Here is a 16435-nt window from a genome sequence, read left to right on the forward strand (position 1 = left end):
AGTGGGCGGGGTTTCATTAGAACTAACCAGCCAATCATCTATCCGTCCTGCATGAGTGACAGGCAGCGGTGTATTTAACTCACCTGAGCATGCGGTAGGGAAGGAAAAGCGGAGGCACGCGCAAGGTGAGTTCCCACTGCATGTACACATGAGAGAATTGATAGAATATATATATATATATATAGTGACATGGAAAGGGGCAGAGAATTCATTATTAATGTTTTAAAATCATAAAATATGATATTAGTAATTGAAAATTAATTTGTATATTCATTATGTATATATAAATATATATTTAAATGCATATAAGCATTTTTTATGTTGCTCATAATGGTGGAACTTTATTTTTATATAAATTCTCTCTTTTATGAAAAATTCAGCTACTCTGAATTTTTCTTGCTAAAATAAACAGAAATTGTTTTTTTTCTTGTACTCCATCATTGCAAATGAAATCTTAAATTGTCTCCGCTTAAATCCTGAATTTTAATTAAAATAAAGTTAATTTCATAAGAACTTTTCTTCTTCATAATGGAGTTTTCTTTATTATTATTATTATTATTATTATTATTATTAGACCTTAATTTCTAATAATTATGAAATTTCTAATAATTATGTATTAGTTTATTTCTTGTTGTTGTTGTTGTTCTTCTTCTTCTTATTATTATTATTAATAATAAACAAATAGCCATTTTTTCACCGATGTATAATGACAGCATATTTAAAAGTATTTTAAATTAAATGTAAATGAATTATTTTAAAAAACTATTAAAAAAATTTGAGAAATATTACACATCTAGCCAGATTTAATAATTAAATTTTTAACCCGCCTAGACAATTACAAAAATGCCATCTTAAACATAAATACAAGTCGTGTGTCATTAATTAGAAACATCAGACCAGAATAAACATCTGTTCTTGTCAGAGGAAAAAAAACAAAAAACACCGGACGTCTGTATCCATTCATTTTTTACTGCCCCTTTTGTAAATGTACAGATGCAGGCTGTAACTTTTCCTGCCCTCCAGCGATAGGTCTAGGCTTTTTACACACACTTTAAATAGGTTTCTCTCGCTCCACCTCTTCTCACAACCTTTAAGGGATCATGAAGGTTACTTAACGCTTCTGCTGTGAGACAATTAAAAAAGCAGCAGCTGAAAGGACGTTTCTGTTTTTGGGGTTTAGAGAACATTGTGATGATCTTATACAGTGCCATGTGCATCCATCAAAAAACATATATTTATACTATCAAAAAAAGGCACTATTAATTCTAATATATAATTTCTGGTATATTAAATGATATTATAAGCTTTAGAAATAATCATGACATTAATTAACTGCAAAGAATGATTATAAGTAAGACGATCATGTGTGTGTGTGTGTGTGTATCTACACAGCCATCATGGTCCTGAGGCTCCTTTGTGTGTTGTGTTGCATCGTGCTGCTGCCACGTGAGTATCAATTACATATAGATTTTTTTTTTTTGTTTTAACCCATTTTTAATAAAATAACTACAACTAATAACACAAAAACAATTTGTGATTTTAAACAAAATAAAATTTTTATGTTCCAGTTTAACTATTCAGTAGTCTGAGGGTCCCCAGACTCTATTTTGTGAAGCTTAGACTTCTGGCATTTGGTAGACGTCCCTTATCCTGAGCAACTTTCAATTCTTATCACATTTCATACAATGGAGGGTTAAGGGACCCAGCAATAGTAGCTTGGTGGACGGGGGATTTGAACTCACAACCTCCTGAGCACTAGTTCAACATCTTAAGCACTAATCTACCAATCTACTAATCTCCAGCCTTGGATCTGTTATGAAAAGCCTAACATGGTCAACATCTATCTATCTATCTATCTAGCTATCTGTTTTTCTATCTATCTATCTATCTATCTATCTATCTATCTATCTATCTATCTATCTATCTATCTATCTATCTATCTATCTATCTATCTATCTATCTGTTTTTCTATCTATCTATCTATCTATCTATCTATCTATCTATCTATCTATCTATCTATCTATCTATCTGTCTGTCTGTCTGTCTGTCTTTCTGTCTGTCTATCTATCTATCTGTAAATTTTAAAACCACTTTGCTGCAAAGTGCAGTGAGAATACTGGCATGCCCTCTTTTCCCCAAACCAGCCTGACTCCCTGTATTAAAATCTTACCTTCCAGACCATGTGAGTTGCCTTATAAGGAGAAGGGGCGGGGCTAAGTAGCATTGTTTTTTTGGGCTGGGATCAAAGCCAGTTTCAGGTTAAGAAATAATGCTGAGAAAAACCTGAAATGAAGAAATGAGCAATACAGCAATGTCGCAAATTATACTTTTCAAAGCAATTCTTATAACTAGGGGGTTAATGCAGATTTGGGAACACTATAATCTGATCCTTGGGGTATTGTATATTTGTGTTACTGTAAAGTGATTGGTGTGTTACTATAACCGGATGTGTAAACTATAACTTGATGTGTTACAGTAACCAGATGTGCTACTGTAACATAATTGGTGAGTTACAGTAAACAGGTGTGTTACTGTAACATAATTTAATGTGTTACTTTAACTTGATGTGCTACTGTATCATCATTGGTGTGTTACTGTGACCAGTTGTGTTACTGTAACCAGATGTGTTACTGAAACATAGTTTACATGTTGCTGAAACTTGATGTTACTGTAACCTCATTGCTGTTACTCTAACCAGATGTGTTAATGTAACATGATTCGCATGTTACTATTACTGTTACATCACTGGTGTGTTACTGTATGCAGATGTGTTAAGGTAACCTTATGTGGTAACTCAGATGTGTTAATGTAACATGATTGGTGTGTTACTATAATGATGCATTACTGTAACATGATTGGTGTGTTACTGTAACCTAATGTGTTACTGTAACCAGATGTGTTACTGTAACATGATTGGAGTGTTACTCTAACCAGATGTGTTACTGTAACATGATTGGTGGGTTACTCGAACCTAATGTGTTACTCTAACCAGATATGTTACTGTAACCTGACGTGTTACTCTAACCAGATGTGTTACTGTAACATGATTGGTGGGTTACTCGAACCTAATGTGTTACTCTAACCAGATGTTACTGTAACCTGACGTGTTACTCTAACCAGATGTTACTGTAACCTGATGTGTTACTCTAACCAGATGTGTTACTGTAACCTGATGTGTTACTCTAACCAGATGTGTTACTGTAACCTGATGTGTTACTCTAACCAGATGTATTACTGTAACCTGACATGTTTCTCTAACCAGATGTATTACTGTAACCTGATGTGTTACTCTAACCAGATGTGTTACTGTTACCTGATGTGTTACTGTAACCAGATGTGTTACTGTAACCTGATGTTACTGTAACCTGATGTGTTACTCTAACCAGATGTATTACTGTAACCTGACGTGTTACTCTAACCAGATGTATTACTGTAACCTGATGTGTTACTGTAACCTGATGTGTTACTGTAACCTGACGTGTTACTCTAACCAGGTGTATTACTGTAACCTGATGTGTTACTGTAATCAGATGTGTTACTGTAACCTGATGTGTTACTGTAACCTGATGTGTTACTGTAACCTGATGTTACTGTAACCTGACGTGTTACTCTAACCAGATGTATTACTGTAACCTGATGTGTTACTGTAACCAGATGTGTTACTGTAACCTGATGTGTTACTGTAACCTGATGTTACTGTAACCTGACGTGTTACTCTAACCAGATGTATTACTGTAACCTGATGTGTTACTCTAACCAGATGTGTTACTGTAACCTGATGTTACTGTAACCTGATGTTACTGTAACCAGATGTGTTACTGTAACATGATTTGCAACTCAGTGCGTTACTCTAACATGAGTTTTGTTACATGTTTTGTTTTTACTGTAACCTAATGCATATGATTGTAAAGTAACGTGTGTTTTCTGTGCTATGCAGGATGGTCAGAGGCGAAGTCGCTGCTTGACACCGTCAAACCAGAAGGTAAACATCTTTCTTATCAAACATCCACATTAAAACACTACAGCATATATTCATACAGTCCTCTCTAACTGAGTTAGCATTCATCCATGTTCCCTTCCTCATGTTTATCTCTCTTTCAGACTCGACTTCTGTGAGTATAGATGCGGATCAGGCTAATGGTTTTCTCTCACGCTCTCGGAGGAATGTGGACCCACGCTGGCACAGGCACTATCCTGACTTCCAGTCCTACTATCGCTACTACAGCAGCATCGGTCACACAGAGGGGGTGAGCAGTGAACATTTCTAACATGAACTACTTTACAAAATGTTACACAACTGATAGCAATTCCAGTTTGACATATATGGCTAGCTAGCATATATGGAGCATGGCCAAGTGGTATGTTGAAATCCCACCTTGTTATAACAAATAGGAAGTGTTTCAATTCAACTTCAATCCAAAAATGTTAAAATATTTCATACTGGTATCCCATCAGCTCCATAGTCCACAAACAATGGTAGTTTACTTCAAATGTGGAGACCAAGAAGCTATCTAATGTTATAATCTCTGTATCACTCTAATTTAGATGGAGTTTGAGTATTTTGAGTTTGTCAACTGACCAATCAGATTTGAGATATACAATATTTGGACCCATAAAGATCTATGTTTCCTGTATTCTCCTTGCCTAGCTGTATGAGATCGACCGGATCCGAATGCTGTATCAGCAGATGAGACACCTGGAGCAGGTGCATGGTCCTGATGCTGCAACCTTCCAGAACAAGCTGGGGGTGCCGATGCTGCCCAGATGTGACCCGTCCAAAGACAAACACTGCAAGCTGCCCCCTCCTCCCGCCTCTGTAAAAGGCCCTGCTCCTCCTCCTGTCCCTAAGCAAACCCCTGCCCCACCCCCTGCTGTAAAAGGCCCCGCCCCTTTGGTCCCCTCCCAGGCTGATGTTATTTACCTGTGTAATGCCAAAGATCCTCTATGCAAGCCTCATATCGTGTACCTGCCCACAGGGGCAATACCTGTGCTCTGTGACCCCAGGTACCATCCCAGCTGTAAGCTCCAAGGCCCACCACCTCCTCCTCCTGTCTCAGTTAAAGGCCCCGCCCCTGCACCACCTCCCGCACCTGTAATCCATAAAAGAATGGAGTATGATTGTGATCCCTACTGGGACCCCGACTGTCTTATCGACAACCCTCCCCGCCCCATGAAGGGTAAATCTCTGCCCCCTCCACCAGAGCCTGAGCCTGAAGAGGAAGAAGAGGAGGACGAGACACCAGCGCCTCCTGCTCCCATCGCTAAGAAACCCGTCTACCCATACTACGGTTCTCCGTATCCATATGATGTCCACTCAGAGCTGTACAATGCTGCTCGCTATTCTTACCCTTCCCCCAACATCAAATAAATAAACATGTAATCAGGGGGTAGTTCTGCTGGGGTTATACTGCTTTTTAGCTAAGGATGCTGCATGTGTTCAGTCAGTGTTCAAGCGTAAAGGCGTAAAATGTGAAGCAATATCGTTAGCCTGATGCGTGACAGTGTGGAGTTACGCAAGCTGGTCACTTTAAGTCCTGCCATCTTCACTATTTACACGTTACGTGCATGTTTCGGCTTTGACCAGCTTGCGTAGCTGCCACGTCGTCACACCTCAAGCACAACCCCAAGCCTTACACCTTCACAACACAAACAATCCTCCACACCTCTACAGAGTTTGCCCTCATTTTTCACTCATTCTGACTCAACATGTTTGTTCAGTGTGCATGTTACACATGGGAAAATAAAACCTAATTAAAACACACTCGCTGGTTCTGGTGTCGCATTCTTTTAAACAGCGTGTGAGTATGAGACGTGGCAGGGTGTGTAGCTCTGCAGGTCGTCCTGCTCGTTAGTGACCGTATGTAAAGGCTGGGTTTATAAAGGTAGTGTCCTGCAGAGTGTTTATTAGGGCTTTGAAAAAAAAAAAAGAAGCAGCTGCTTCCTGTTAATGGAAGTTTTCCACTGATCCTGCATTTCCCACAAACACACACAGCAGGACACTCAGGGTATAAAAGGTGGAAGTGACTGCCACGTGGCTCTCACACACACACACACACACACACACACACTAATGAACACCATACCTGCTGTGATAGACTTTTTTTTTTTTTTAAACAGCTCTTTACGGATCCAGCATTCCATTCATAAGATAAAATAATAACAACCATCGAGAATCTTACAGGTTGGCTTTGGGACAATTTCATGCTCCCAACTTTGTGGGTCCAGTTTGGGGATGACCCCGTCCTGTACCAACATGACTGCAGTCCCCGCTCTAATTCATCCCAATGGTGTTCTTTCAGGTTGAGGTCAGGACTCTGTGCAGGCCAGTCAAGTTCCTCCACACCAAACTCACTCATCCATGTCTTTATGGACCTTGCTTTGTGCACTGGTGTGCAGTCATGTTGGAACAGGAAGGGGTCATCCCCAAACTGTTCCCACAAAGCTGGGAGCATGAAATTGTCCAAAATGTCTTGGTATGAAGCTGAAGCATTAAGAGTTCCTTTCACTGGAACTAAGGGGCCGAGCCCAACCCCTGAATTCAATGATTTGGAGGGGTGTCCCAAAATTTTTGGCAATATTCAATTCAGTTTATTTTGTATAGCACCTTTTACAATGAACATTGTCTCAAAGCAGCTTTACAAAAGAAGAAAACAGAGAAAGGGGAGGGGAAATAAAAAATAATAATAATAAATAAAAAAATAACTAATTAACTAGAAATAAGAATAAATTATTAAATTCTATAATTAGACTATTTTATCCCTAATGAGCAAGCCTGTGGCAACGGTGGCAAGGGAAAAACTCCCTGGGATGGAAAGGAAGAAACCTTGAGAGGAACCAGGCTCAGAAGGGAACCCATCCTCATTTGGGTGACACTAAACAGTAAATAATGTAACTGTAGCTGATTAATGTCCTTTCTACAACAGCAATCAATGACCCATGAGGTCATTATTAGGTCATTGTAGTTTCTAAGGTCATTATAAACACTAGTTCTTTATAGTTCAATATAGTGTATTAAATAAACCACTACTTTAAACATAAAATATTAGAAAGTAAAAACATGTTTTGAATGTAAATCAGAAAACACACAATTCTCAAAAATCAAAATGACATTTATTAACAGAACACACACTACAGAGCAGAACAGATCAGAGTGTGTGAGTCGGTGGTGATGGAGTTGTTGGTTGTATCGTTATATAACTGAACAGAGGTAACTTTACACAATACCCTATATGAAACCTGTGTGTGTGTTAGAAGAACAGCCCCCTCATGCGCCGGCCGATCCCCTGTCTGTCGTACAGAACGTTGAACTTGTTGATGAACTGGTTCATGCTGTTGCAGGTTTTGGTGATGGTGCCGAGATACGCCATCAGACCCACGTCATTGCATTGCTGCATGCACACACACGCGCACACACACAGATTATATAGTGAACAAAGTATATAGTGTCAATCCATCTACTTGTTTACTGTTACCAAACAGATTATCAGTTTATCAAAAAGTATGATCCAAGATGGATTAAAAATATATTATTTAACAAAGAAAAACTATTAATCTGATTTTTTTTTTTGTGTAAGGAGACCTGTATATATCAATGAACTTGGGTTATGCTGGAACATCTTTGTATATAGATGGATAGATGGTGTGTAGATGGTATCCAGATGTTTAGAGGATGTATAGATGATGTATAAATGATGTACAGATGGTGTGGAGATGTTTAGATTATGTAAAGATGGTGTGTAGATGATGTGTAGATGGTGTATATTTGTTTAGTTTATTGTTTAATATATTTGTTGCTACAAAAATGGTGAGAAAAAGGCAATTAACAATGGAAGAGAGACAGACCATCATAACACTTAAAAATGTAGGTCTTTCCTACATAGAAATTGCAAAGAAAGTCAAGGTGTCAGTGAGTACAGTTTCCTTCACCATCAAAAGACACTCAGAAACTGGGGCAAACTCTGACAGGAAGAGGTCTGGCAGACACAAAGCCACAACTGAATCAGAGGACTGAGAGTTAACAGCTTGCGTGATAGGCAGCTCACAGGACAACAGCTTCAAGTACAGTTTAATAGTGGTCGTAGTAAGCAAGTCTCAGTTTCAACTGTGAAGAGAAGACTTTGAGCTGCAGGTTTGACAGGACGAGTTGCAGCAAGAAAGCCATTGCTAAGACGTCAGAATAAGACAGAGAGGCTTGCCTGGGCCATGAAACACCGCCATTGGACTACTGAAGACTGGAAGAAGGTATTATGGACTGATGAATCAAAATTTGAAATCTTCCGTTCATCACGCAGGATCTTTGTACGCCGTCGAGTAGGCGAAAGGATGGTTCCACAGTGTGTGGCATCAACTGTCAAACATGGAGAAGGAAGTGTGATGGTCTGGGGCTGTTTTGCTAGATCCATGGTCGGTGACTTGTACAGAGTGAGAGGCACCCTGAACCAAAACGGCTACCACAGCATTCTGCAGCGCCATGCAATACCCTCTGGTATGCGCCTAGTTGGCCAGGGGTTCATCCTACAGCAAGATAATGACCCAAAACATAAGTCCAAGCTATGCCAGAACTACCTCAGGAAAAAAAGAACAAGATGGTAAGCTTGAAAACATGGAGTGGCCAGCACAGTCTCCAGACTTAAACCCCATCGAGCTGGTTTGGGATGAACTGGACAGAAGAGTGAAAGCAAAGCAACTTACAAGTGCCAAACATTTATGGAAACTTCTGCAACAGATTTGGGAAGAACTTTCTGAAGAATATTTGATTTCTATTGTAGAAAGAATGCCATGAGTGTGTTCAGCTGTTATATCTGCCTGCTATCTGTTATATCTTTTCAATAAAAAAAACTGGAAAAATTCGGGTGTTCTAAAACTTTTGACCGGTACTGTAGATATATAGATGGTGTATAGATGATGTATAGATGATGCATAGATGGTGTATTTTTGTTTAGATGATGTATAGATGGCGTATTTTTGTTTAGATGTTGTATATTTGTTTAGATGGTGTATAGATGTGTAGATGATGTGTAGATGTTTAAATGATGTATAAACGATGTATAGATGATGTGTAGGTGATGTGTAGATGATGTGTAGGTGTTTAAATGATGTATAAACGATGTATAGATGATGTGTAGGTGATGTGTAGATGATGTGTAGGTGTTTAAATGATGTATAAACGATGTATAGATGTGTAGGTGATGTGTAGATGATGTGTAGATGGTGTGTAGATGGTGTATAGATGTGTAGGTGATGTGTAGATGTATAGATGTGTAGATGTTTAAATGATGTATAAACGATGTATAGATGATGTGTAGATGGTGTGTAGATGGTGTGTAGATGGTGTGTAGATGGTGTGTAGATGTGTAGATGTTTAAATGATGTATAAATGATGTATAGATGTTTAGATGATGTATTGAAGATGTGTAGATGATGTGTAGATGGTGTATAGATGTGTAGATGTATAAACGATGTATAGATGTTGTATAGATGTTTAGGTGATGTATTGATGTGTAGATGTATAGATAGTGTATATTTGTTTAGATGATTAACAGATGGTGTATAGATGTGTAGATGTTTAAATAATGTATAAACGATGTATACATGGTGTATACATGGTGTGTAGATGGTGTATAGATGGTGTGTAGATGGTGTATAGATGGTGTGTAGATGTATAGATGGTGTATAGATGTACAGATGGTGTGTAGATGGTGTATAGATGGTGTGTAGATGTATAGATGGTGTATAGATGTACAGATGGTGTGTAGATGTACAGATGGTGTGTAGATGATGTGTAGATGGTGTATAGATGGTGTATAGATGTACAGATGGTGTATAGATGGTGTGTAGATGATGTGTAGATGGTGTATAGATGGTGTATAGATGTACAGATGGTGTGTAGATGGTGTATAGATGGTGTGTAGATGGTGTGTAGATGTACAGATGGTGTGTAGATGGTGTGTAGATGTACAGATGGTGTATAGATGGTGTATAGATGTACAGATGGTGTGTAGATGGTGTGTAGATGGTGTATAGATGGTGTATAGATGGTGTGTAGATGATTTAGGGTGTATAGATGATTTAGGGATGTTTAAGGAGGCTGCAACCAACGGCGACTCTATTGACTTGGAGGAGTACACGGCATCAGTGACCGGCTACATCGGGAAGTGCATCGATGACGTGACTGTCACCAAGACCATCACCAAACACTCCAACCAGAAGCCGTGGATGACTGCAAAGGTGTGTGCACTGCTAAGGTCCAGAGACTCTGCCTTCAGAACTGGTGACAAGGACACCCTAAGAAACTAAAGGCTAAGGCTAAACTGTCTTGAGCCATTAGAGAGGCAAAGCGTACACACTCCCAAAGAATTCACGGCCACTTCCAGAGCAGCGGTGACACTTGGCGCATGTGGCAAGGCATCCAGTCCATCACCAACTACAGGCCAGCTCCACCTGCCTGTGACAGTGATGCCTCCCTTCCAGATGTGCTGAACAGCTTCTATGCTCGGTTTGAGGCAGGTAACGACGTGACAGTGAGGAAGAGAATCCCTTATTCAGAGGACGAGGTGCTCTGTCTCACCACGGCTGACGTGAGGAAAACTCTACACAGAGTTAACCCATGGAAAGCTGCTGAACCAGACAACATTCCTGGCAGAGTGCTCAGGGAATGTGCAGAACAGCTAGTAGATGTCTTCACGGACATCTTCAACATCTCCCTGAGCATCGCCGTTGTCCCAACGTGCCTAAAGTCAACCACCATCATCCCCGTGCCGAAGAAGTCTCCAGTGTCTTGTCTCAATGACTACTGTCCCGTTGCACTCACACCCATCATCATGAAGTGCTTCGAGAGGCTCGTCATGAGGCACATCAAGAACCTGCTGCCACCTTCACTTGACCCCATGCAATTTGCGCATCTTCCAAACTGCTCCACAGACGATGCCATCACCACAACCCTCCATCTGGCCCTCACACACCTGGACAATAAAAGACACTTACCTACGAATGCTGTTCATTGACTTCAGTTCAGCATTCAATATGATCATTCCTCAGCACCTGATCGAGAAGCTGAGTCTGCTAGGCATCAACACCTCCCTCTGCAACTGGATCCTGGATTTCCTGACTGGGAGACCTCAGTCAGTCCGGATCAGGAACAGCATCTCCAGCACCACCACACTGAACACTGGAGCTCCTCAGGGCTGTGTGCTCAGTCCACTGCTGTTCACTCTGCTGACTTATGACCGTGCAACAATGCACAGCTCAAATCATATCAACAAGTTTGCCGATGACGCGACCGTGGTGGGTCTCATCAGTAAGAATGACGAGTCAGCGTATAGAGAGGAGGTGCAACAACTAGCAGCCTGGTGTAAAGTTAATAACCCGTCACTGAACGTCGACAAGACTAAAGAGATGATTGTTGACTTCAGGAGAACAAAGAGTGACCATTCTCCACTGAACATCGATGGGTCCATCGTGGAGATCGTCAAGAGTACCAAATTCCCTGGTGTTCACCTGGCGGAGGACCTCACCTGGTCACTCAACACCAGCTCCATCACCAGGAAAGCCCAGCAGCATCTCTACTTCCTGCGAAGGCTGAGGAAGGGTCATCTTCCACCTCCCATCCTGACCACCTTCTACAGAGGGACCATCGAGAGCATCCTGAGCAGCTGCATCACTGCCTGGTTTGGGAATTGCACCGTTTCGGATCGCAAGACCCTTCAGTGTATAGTGAGGACAGCTGAGAAGATCATCGGAGTCTCTCTTCCCTCTATTACAGACATTTACTCCACACGCTGCATAGCAAAGCTAACAGCATTGTGGATGATCCCAAACACCCCTCACACACACTCTTCACCCTTCTGCCATCCGGAAAGAGGTGCCGAAGCATTCGGACCCGCACAACCAGACTGTTGAACAGTTTCTTCCCTCAGGCAATCAGGTATCTCAACAGAGAACTGAGCTGAACTGGACACACGCACACGTACAACCAAGATCTGATCTCAACAGGAGAACTGAATTGTGCTGGACACGGACACACACACATACATAACACACGTGCACAAAAGCTGAGAACTGTGTTCCAAGAAGAACTGAACTGTGCTGGACACACACACACACACAAACACTAAATTGTCCTGTTTGCACGCACATGTCACTTTACATTTTTTTATATTAATCCTGTTTATGTGTCACTTTAATATTTCATTCACTGTATACACTGTTCTTTGCACAAAATGTCAATTTCTTATTTGCACTCACTGTATACACTGCTATCTGCACAAAAGTCGGTCTATATGTTGTTTGTCTTCACTGTCTTGTCATCCTGTGCGCTTCTGTTGTAAGTCTAGTTTATTTATTGCACCTTAAGTATAGTTTAGTTTTTTTATTGCACCTTAAGTATAGTTTAGTCTTTATCTCCATGTTTAGCTCTATGTTTGTCTGGGTCACTGTACTTTGTCTTTGTATGTGTAGCACCTCTGGTCTAGGAGGAACGTTGTTTCACTTCACTGTGTACTGCATCAGCTATATATGGTTGAAGTGACAATAAAGCTTCTTTGACTTGATTTGTAGATTATGTGTAGATGGTGTGTAGATGGTGTACAGATGGTTAGATGATGTGTAGATGGTGTATAGATGGCGTACAGATGTTTAGATGATTTGTAGATGGTGTACAGATGTTTAGATGATGTGTAAATGGTGTATAGATGTGTAGATGTTTAAATAATGTATAAACGATGTTTTGATGTTTAGATGATGTATAGATGCTTAGGTGATGTATTGATGTGTAGATGGTGTGTAGGTAATGTATAGATGATGTATAGATGGTGTATAGATGACATGTAGGTAATGTGTAGATGGTGTGTAGATGTATAGATAGTGTATAGATGTAAAGATGATGTATAAATGATGTGTAGATGTATAGATGGTGTGTAGATGTTTAGATGATGTATAAATGATGTGTAGATGATGTATAGATGGTGTGTAGATGATGTATAAATGATGTGTAGATGGTGTGTAGATGTGTAGATGTTTAAATAATGTATAAACGATGTTTTGATGTTTAGATGATGTATAGATGCTTAGGTGATGTATTGATGTGTAGATGGTGTGTAGGTAATGTATAGATGATGTATAGATGTGTAGATGGTGTATAGATGACATGTACGTAATGTGTAGATGGTGTGTAGATGTATAGATAGTGTATAGATGTAAAGATGTATAAATGATGTGTAGATGTATAGATGGTGTGTAGATGATGTATGAATGATGTGTAGATGATGTATAGATGGTGTGTAGATGTTTAGATGATGTATAGATGTTTAGATGGTGTATAGATGGTATGTAGATGGTGCATAGATGCACAGATGGTGTAAAGATGGTGTGTAGACATATAGAGTGAGAAAGACAGAGAGAGAGAGAGAGAGAGAGAGAGAGAGAGAGAGACCCTGCAAGTCAACAAGAATACACACTCTTATCTCAGTAGGTGTGCTTCTGGTTGGCATGTGTGTATGAGACAGAGAGAGAGAGAGAGAGAGAGAGACTCACATCATAGAAGTCGGTCTTGAACTTCAGTGTGCTCAGTACAGGTAGCCGGTGACACAGAGCGTTCGCCTCACGCAGGATCTCATGGTTAAACGGAACTTCACCTACACACACATACACATTTAGTCTAAGCAACACACTAACAACACTATATAGGAGTGTGTCATGTATCGTCATCTCACCGGCCTCCACTGCTTTCACATACTCCAGTATCAGCTTCACTCGACTGTGCAGCATCTTTATGGCACTGTGCTGAGCTATGAGGTGTTCAGCAACTGAGAGAGAGAGACAGAGAGAGAGAGAGGGAGACAGAGACAGATATAGAGACAGAGAGTCAGACAACAGAGTCAGACAAACAGAGAGACAGACAGACAGAGAAAGAGCGAGTCACAGAGAGAGCGAGAGAGAGAGACCGACAGAGAGAGACAGAGACAGAAAGAGAGACCGACAGATATTTAGTACCTCTACTAATAATAAAGGGACTGAATTGGAAATTGGAATAATAATACTCTATGTATTTATAGGACACCATTCACAGTAACCCTTGTGTTGAACAACTGAATGAACCTCCTTTAACAGCAGTAACTGTTTCCTGTATCTGTTTTCCAGACTCACAACAGGTTAGGAGGTATAGACCACACTTCCTCACTTGATCAGCTCAACAAGCATACCACAGAATTTCAATCAATCAAGGTTAACGTCAGACTCTTTCTCTTACACTTCTTACTCTTACTTAAAATCTCTTCGTCTTCATTCTCCTGAAGTTATCCAGATCCTGTGGCAAGAAAGTAGCTACACATCCGGATGCACACACCACCATGCTTCACAGGACGTGATACTGATGCTTTTCTAAAACCCATATCCCACTACACAGTTACCTGTGGAATTCTCTCCTGTTCCCGTCGACGTCATGCGTGCTACGTGATCCACTCCGATTCGCTCAGCCTCCTCTGTCGCCAAAGTGTATGGTAGCTCTGCGAACAACATGGTCGCCTAGCAACAAAACACCACCACAATCAGAATCAGCACAATACACCCCCCCCCCCCCAAAAAAAAACAGGCATCATCCTTCATCCTCACCTCCCCGTTAATGATGTCGATCACGGACTCGTATACACTCACAGGCAGCTGGAGAAAAGGAGAGAGTGAATGTATGTGTGTGTGTGTGTGTATTAGCACATTAGATAGTGTACAGTAACACACTGTATTTAGTGAGTGTATGTGTGCGTGTCTTACATCTGTGTGTTTAGTCATTGGGTTAAGCTTCAGGAAGAGCGGACTCTCGATGATCTCACACACCTGCAACACACACAAGCACAGATTAAGCCACAGCAGCTGTTATAATAATTTAAATATTCATAAAAGCATACTCCTTGGCTCCGCCCACCTGCTTATGAATATGGATATCTGATTGATCAGGAACGCCACCAGTTGTGTACCAGCCAAGGAACTCCATGTCCTTAAACACCTGCTTGACTAAAACACACATACACACACACACAGTGTCCATATGGGATTCCCGTAGTCCATAAGGTTTTCAATGTCCTTCAACCTCATTTTCTGTGCATGTGTGCATACCTGTGTGTGTGTGTGTGTGTGTGTGTGTGTGTGTGTATACTTACACTGCTCCTCTTTTGTGTAGTAATACTCCTTGTCAATGTGAATCCTGTCCTCTACTGTGTGGAACAGCAGCTCAAACGAGTTCATCACCTCAATGTTGCGGCCTTCCTGCTTCCCAATCAAAGCACCGATCACTGCAAGAACATGTGCGCACACACACACACACATTACACAGGTTCCAAAGAATTATTCCAGCTCAGCTTTAAATCCTTCTCTCGTTCTCTGTCTAACCTTGTATTACACGTCCCTCCTGTGATCGTAGTCTGATCCAGTGGTCTGAGATGTTCAGGATCACGAGAGGATGAAGTGCCACAGATACACTGCCGGTGACACCAGACGCCATCACGCTGGGGCTCGCTGTGCAACGAACACACACATATTAAATCATATGACAGATCTTATAGTGGCTCAGGTGAAGTGGCACATGAAGGTGATCAGCTGTGCTCGAAAGAAGTGTATAATATTCAGTTGATCAAAGGAAATGACGTTAAGATTTCTGTGCTCAAAGGAAGTGAGACGTTAATAAGAGCTTATAAACACTGCCTTTATTCATTTTATATGGAGTAAGGCAGCAACATATCTAGAAATTTCTCTGGTCATTTCTCCTCGTTCTGCAAATACAGTAAGAAATATGGATGCCTAAATGAGACTAAAGCGACTTTATTTTACATTTAAAGCATTTTAAATGATTCTCACTATTGTAATTATTATTAACATGTCATCTTAGCTATGGACAAAAACACAAATTTAGCTTACACGCGATGGACCAATCAGCACAAAGATTTTTACACAGAGGCGGGACAACCACGCAAACCATCCAATCGTAACCAAGACGAAATCTGCGTTAGCCAATCATCTGTAAGCACAGTGTTTCTCCACAGGCTAAGACTCCTCAGTCAGAAATTGAATTTATGCAGACAGCTCTAATTGTAACACCTGACTGTGTTTCTTACTTACACACATGTTACCGAAACAATGCAGTACGAGCTGTGATGCCGTAATGATATGAAAAGCGCGTGTAAAACACAACACAGAGACAGAAACACTCACCGGCCGCGTCCACTTCCATCCCTCCACCATTACTCGCCGCCATCTTCGCTGGGTGCATACCACGCATGCGCAGTATTCAGCGACGTTCAACTGCATAGTGTGATAGTGCGCATGCGTAGCGGATGGCGGAGTCACTAATTCGTCGCAAGATGGCGGTGTAGCTGTCAACATAAACACAATGAAATCGATAAAATTTCATGTTCAGTACCAATATATCTTTATTATTAGTATACAAATG

At 40.7% G+C, this 16435-nt stretch overlaps 2 protein-coding genes across 2 annotated transcripts; one reads left to right on the forward strand and one right to left on the reverse strand.

Moving 5' to 3' along the window:
* Window positions 1-78: 78 nt before the first annotated feature.
* Window positions 79-5755, forward strand: LOC131364982 (uncharacterized). Its single transcript, XM_058408522.1, has 5 exons — window positions 79-125; window positions 1393-1446; window positions 3938-3982; window positions 4102-4247; window positions 4649-5755. Exons 2-5 carry the CDS (start codon window positions 1398-1400, stop codon window positions 5366-5368), a joined length of 960 nt encoding a protein of 319 aa, XP_058264505.1. The 5' UTR covers window positions 79-125; window positions 1393-1397; the 3' UTR covers window positions 5369-5755.
* A 1333-nt stretch (window positions 5756-7088) lies between these two features.
* On the reverse strand, window positions 7089-16357 carry cops6 (COP9 signalosome subunit 6). Its single transcript, XM_058413056.1, has 10 exons — window positions 16198-16357; window positions 15379-15504; window positions 15150-15281; window positions 14915-15003; window positions 14764-14826; window positions 14608-14655; window positions 14406-14520; window positions 13710-13802; window positions 13531-13631; window positions 7089-7388 (listed from the first exon to the last, which is right to left on the reverse strand). The coding sequence occupies exons 1-10, from the start codon at window positions 16262-16264 to the stop codon at window positions 7248-7250; spliced, it is 975 nt and encodes a 324-aa protein (XP_058269039.1). The 5' UTR covers window positions 16265-16357; the 3' UTR covers window positions 7089-7247.
* Window positions 16358-16435: the final 78 nt, after the last annotated feature.

This window comes from Hemibagrus wyckioides, linkage group LG02, assembly GCF_019097595.1.
Source record: "Hemibagrus wyckioides isolate EC202008001 linkage group LG02, SWU_Hwy_1.0, whole genome shotgun sequence".
Lineage (NCBI taxonomy): Eukaryota > Metazoa > Chordata > Actinopteri > Siluriformes > Bagridae > Hemibagrus > Hemibagrus wyckioides.

Excerpts from the sequence above, each read along its gene's own strand:
- LOC131364982 (XM_058408522.1), top strand. The coding sequence starts at position 1,398 with ATGGTCCTGAGGCTCCTTTGTGTGTTGTGTTGCATCGTGCTGCTGCCA. Across the intron at positions 1,447-3,937 it reads TTGCATCGTGCTGCTGCCAC|GATGGTCAGAGGCGAAGTCG; the intron begins GTGAGTATCAAT and ends TGTGCTATGCAG. Across the intron at positions 3,983-4,101 it reads TGACACCGTCAAACCAGAAG|ACTCGACTTCTGTGAGTATA; the intron begins GTAAACATCTTT and ends TCTCTCTTTCAG.
- cops6 (XM_058413056.1), bottom strand. The coding sequence starts at position 16,264 with ATGCGTGGTATGCACCCAGCGAAGATGGCGGCGAGTAATGGTGGAGGG. Across the intron at positions 14,827-14,914 it reads ATATCCATATTCATAAGCAG|GTGTGTGAGATCATCGAGAG; the intron begins GTGGGCGGAGCC and ends TGTGTGTTGCAG. Across the intron at positions 14,521-14,607 it reads TCGACATCATTAACGGGGAG|GCGACCATGTTGTTCGCAGA; the intron begins GTGAGGATGAAG and ends TTTTGTTGCTAG.